General features: G+C 34.1%; 1 protein-coding gene across 1 annotated transcript; it reads left to right on the forward strand.

Moving 5' to 3' along the window:
- Nucleotides 1–527: 527 nt before the first annotated feature.
- Nucleotides 528–3,313, forward strand: LOC100016866 (olfactory receptor 150). Its single transcript, XM_001370568.4, has 2 exons — nucleotides 528–1,439; nucleotides 3,257–3,313. The coding sequence occupies exons 1-2, from the start codon at nucleotides 528–530 to the stop codon at nucleotides 3,311–3,313; spliced, it is 969 nt and encodes a 322-aa protein (XP_001370605.3).
- The last annotated feature ends 639 nt before the right edge of the window (nucleotides 3,314–3,952 follow it).

The following is a 3,952-nucleotide window of genomic DNA, read 5'->3' on the forward strand; positions in this document are numbered from 1 at the left end:
GTATTGGGCCTTAGATAGTGCCTTTTTCATACCCAAACCAGTTTTAACAATTCAATGAAGACATCACTTAAAATTCAGTAGAGTGATTCAGGCGTTGGTGCCCAGTGAGAATTAATTGTAGGTTCTATAACTTATGCTTACTAGCTATGTGACCTAGAGACTCAATATTCTCTAAGATTTTTATTTATACAATATCTATTTACATGTATAATATATGTTGCATTCACTACAAGTTGTGAGGATTGAAAATGTAGATATTTATATGAGAAAAATTATCATTATTTTATGTTTGAGAGAATATCAAGAAAGGCACTTTTCAATGGTCTGGTTTACATGAATAATTTCACTGGAAATTATAGTAGCAGCATTTAGGAAAACAGAAATAAAAGATTATATGCATCTGTAATATAATTTTTCTATTATGTCTGAACTCCTTTTCCAGACTAGTAATAATGAAAACACCCTCTTTATTGTTGTTTCCTTATGTTTATAGATTCTTGCCTCTTCTTATTCTACCCTCAAAAAGAATGGCTAAAGGAAATTATTCACTAGTGACTGAATTCATCCTCAAAGGGCTGACAGACCAGCCAGAGCTCCAGCTGCCACTCTTCCTCCTATTCCTCGGTATCTATATGGTGACTGTGGTTGGGAACCTGGGCATGATCATACTGATTAGACTCAGTTCTCATCTTCACAACCCCATGTACTATTTTCTCAGTAGTTTGTCCTTCATTGACCTCTGTCAATCAAATATCATCATTCCCAAAATGCTAATGAACTTTTTATTAAAGAAGAATACCATCTCCTATCCTGAGTGTTTGACTCAGTTCTATTTTTTTGCCTTTTTTGGAATTTCAGAATGTCAAATGTTGGCAGTGATGGCTTATGACCGCTATGTTGCTATATGTAATCCCCTTGTTTACAGTCTTGTGATGTCCTATCAGGTGTGTTTATGGTTAGTGGGAGGAGTGTATGCATTGGGCCTAGCTGGGGCCACAACTAACACAGGTTGCTTGTTTAGGGTGCTCTTCTGCAAGAAAAATGTCATCGAGCATTACTTCTGTGATCTCCTTCCACTCTTGAAGCTCTCTTGTTCTAGCACCTTTATCAATGAAGTGGTAGCTCTGGCATTCAGTGCATTTAATATCATTTTCCCAACCCTGATCATTATTTGTTCTTATATTTTAATCATTGCTAGCATTTTAAAAATTCAGTCCTCTGAAGGGAGATATAAAGCTTTCAGCACCTGCAGCTCCCATATTGCAGCAGTTGGTATCTTTTTTGGCTCTCTTGCATTCATGTATCTGCAGCCATCTTCAGTCAGTTCCATGGATCAAGTGAAAGTATCTTCTGTCTTTTATAGTATCATTGTCCCCATGCTAAACCCCCTCATCTACAGTCTGAGAAATAAGGATGTAAAAATTGCCTTGAAGAAAGTAATAGAAAGAATATTCAAGTGAAAGAAGACATATAAGAATAATGGGTTAATCCATTTAGTGGATGCTGAGATGCTGGGGGCAAAGAGAGGAAAACAGAGAAAAATCAAGATGGGGAAAGGAGAGAGAGAGAGAGAGAGAGAGAGAGAGAGAGAGAGAGAGAGAGAGAGAGAGAGAGAGAGAGAGAGATGGAAAGTTTTACAGCTTTTGTGTGCAAAACATAACATTCCATACATGATCAAGTACAATCCCAACTTAGAGATGCTTTAGCAATATGTCTCAAATGTGTATATGCTGGTTTTATCTTTCCATATGTGAACTATTCATTCATCACTAGCTTGCACTTAAGATGAATAGAAGATCTATGAAATCCATCCATGGATTGTTTTGCTCCTGCTTTTTAAAAAGCTATATAGAAATGTAATTTTCTTGGATATACTTCTGTGGGGCAATGATTACAGCAACTAACAGCTAAATTATCAAAATTCATAATGTGAATGACACAGAGAATAGTAGAGATATAAAAGGATGTAAATATTTATAAGCTGCACCAACTTGTTTTTGAATTTAAGAAACTGGTACCCAAAGAGGGAAAATGACTTGCCCAAAGTAACAGAGCAAGTCAAGAGTAAAATCAGTTATTGAATTTAAATCTCCTGATTTTTGGTCTTTTATCTTTTCCAAAATATCATGTAGTCATTAATAAAAAGGAACAGAAAGGAAGAAAACATAATTAAACCTGAACCATGACTGGATTATAAAGAATTTATTAAGCATATACCCCATAACAATGTATATGGAAGTTCTTTATTTATATAATCAGCATTTATACAAGTATGCTAAAGTGTATCTGGGATATGTAGTCCCAACCACAATGTTTTTCTTCCTGTATTTGAAAGAACAGAGACTACTTCAGGATCAGAGTCAATAGGAACTATAGCAGCATGAGCTATTGTCTCAATGGCAGTTTTAAAGACGACCATGTACAAACTGTGGAAGATTGCAGATATTTTCAGATTCTTTTCAGTGTTTCAATTGGTTTTACTGATTTTTCCCTCTCTCATCATTTTCTTTCTTTTCTTTAAAAATATTATTTGTTACATGAAAGTTGTCTAAGAAAGGGAAATGGAAGAATACTTAAGAATCTTGAGGATATAAAAAACAAAAAAATCAATGCAATTTATTTTGGAAAAAGTAACCTTTTGGCCTGCTGTTTCAGCCTCAGTCCATCCCTTTCAGCCTTTCAGATAACATTAGAGTAGTGGTTACTAACTTTCCCCTGGGGAGAACAGTGTAAGTCGGGGAGCTGGAGAAGCAATTCCCCTAGAAGGAAAGAAAGAAGCTCGACATTGGTATCCTAATTCCCATCAATACTAAAAAGGATTAGAAAAGCTTTATAGTAAGGCCATAATAGCCGATAGAGTAGACATTTACCTGCCAAGACTTTGTGGATAAAGGGGCTCTAAGATACATTGTCAAAAAGTATTTGACTAATTTGTAATTATTTATACTCATATATAGAGATTCATGGAACTTACAGCATTACAAAAGGAAAATAAATCTGCATATTTTGTTCTACACATCTCTAACAGTACTATGATCCTTAAGAACTGGTGTAGGTGGTTTAATGAATAGAAAGAGATTTTAGATATCTGAAGAATTCCAACTCAGAATTATAACGCTATAGCATTTTGGAACCTGAAGAGATCTTCCATCTAATCTAAGGTATATCCCACAGCTTGCCCCAAATATACCTGTACAGCACTGGGAGTCATCTAGCTTCTATTTAATGATGGGCTCTAAAGGGGGGGATCTACTACTTTCAAGAAAAACTAGTTCACTTTGTGTTATTGTTGTTATCATTTTTATTATTATAGATGCTATCCTCATATGAAATTTAAATTTGCCTGATTGAAATTTTTATTCATTGTTCTTTGGAGATAAATTAAACCAATCTAATCTCTTTTCAACATGAGAGCCCTAAAACACTTGGAAGCAACTATTTTTTCCCCATAATTCTTCCCTACTTCTGGCCAAAATTCACAAATCATTAAAATTATCCATATATGACATGTATTCAAGATCATTCATGGCATTATCCTTTTTTGGATGTTCTCCACCATGTCAATGTCTTTCTTAAACTATGGCAAATAGACCTGGATAAAATAACACATATGTAGTTTGACCAAACTAGAGTATGGAAAAACTATCACCTTCTTGTTCCTGGAATATACGACTCTTTTTATGTACCCCAAAATTACATTTGTTTTATTTTGACTGCCAAATTATATTTCTTAGATATGTGGAGAATATTGTCTACTAAAAATACTTCTTCTTTGTCAAGTTGACTTTTAAACATAATCTATATTTTTTGACTCTTGAAATTCATTTTAAACTGCTATTTATGATTTTACATGTATATCCTTATTAAATTTCATCTTCTTAGATTTAGTCCAACTTTTTAACCTGTAATGATATTTTTGGATCATGCTTTGGTTCAACTGTAAGTTACTCAT

This window comes from Monodelphis domestica, chromosome 4 (genome assembly GCF_027887165.1).
Source record: "Monodelphis domestica isolate mMonDom1 chromosome 4, mMonDom1.pri, whole genome shotgun sequence".
Classification (NCBI taxonomy): Eukaryota; Metazoa; Chordata; class Mammalia; order Didelphimorphia; family Didelphidae; genus Monodelphis; species Monodelphis domestica.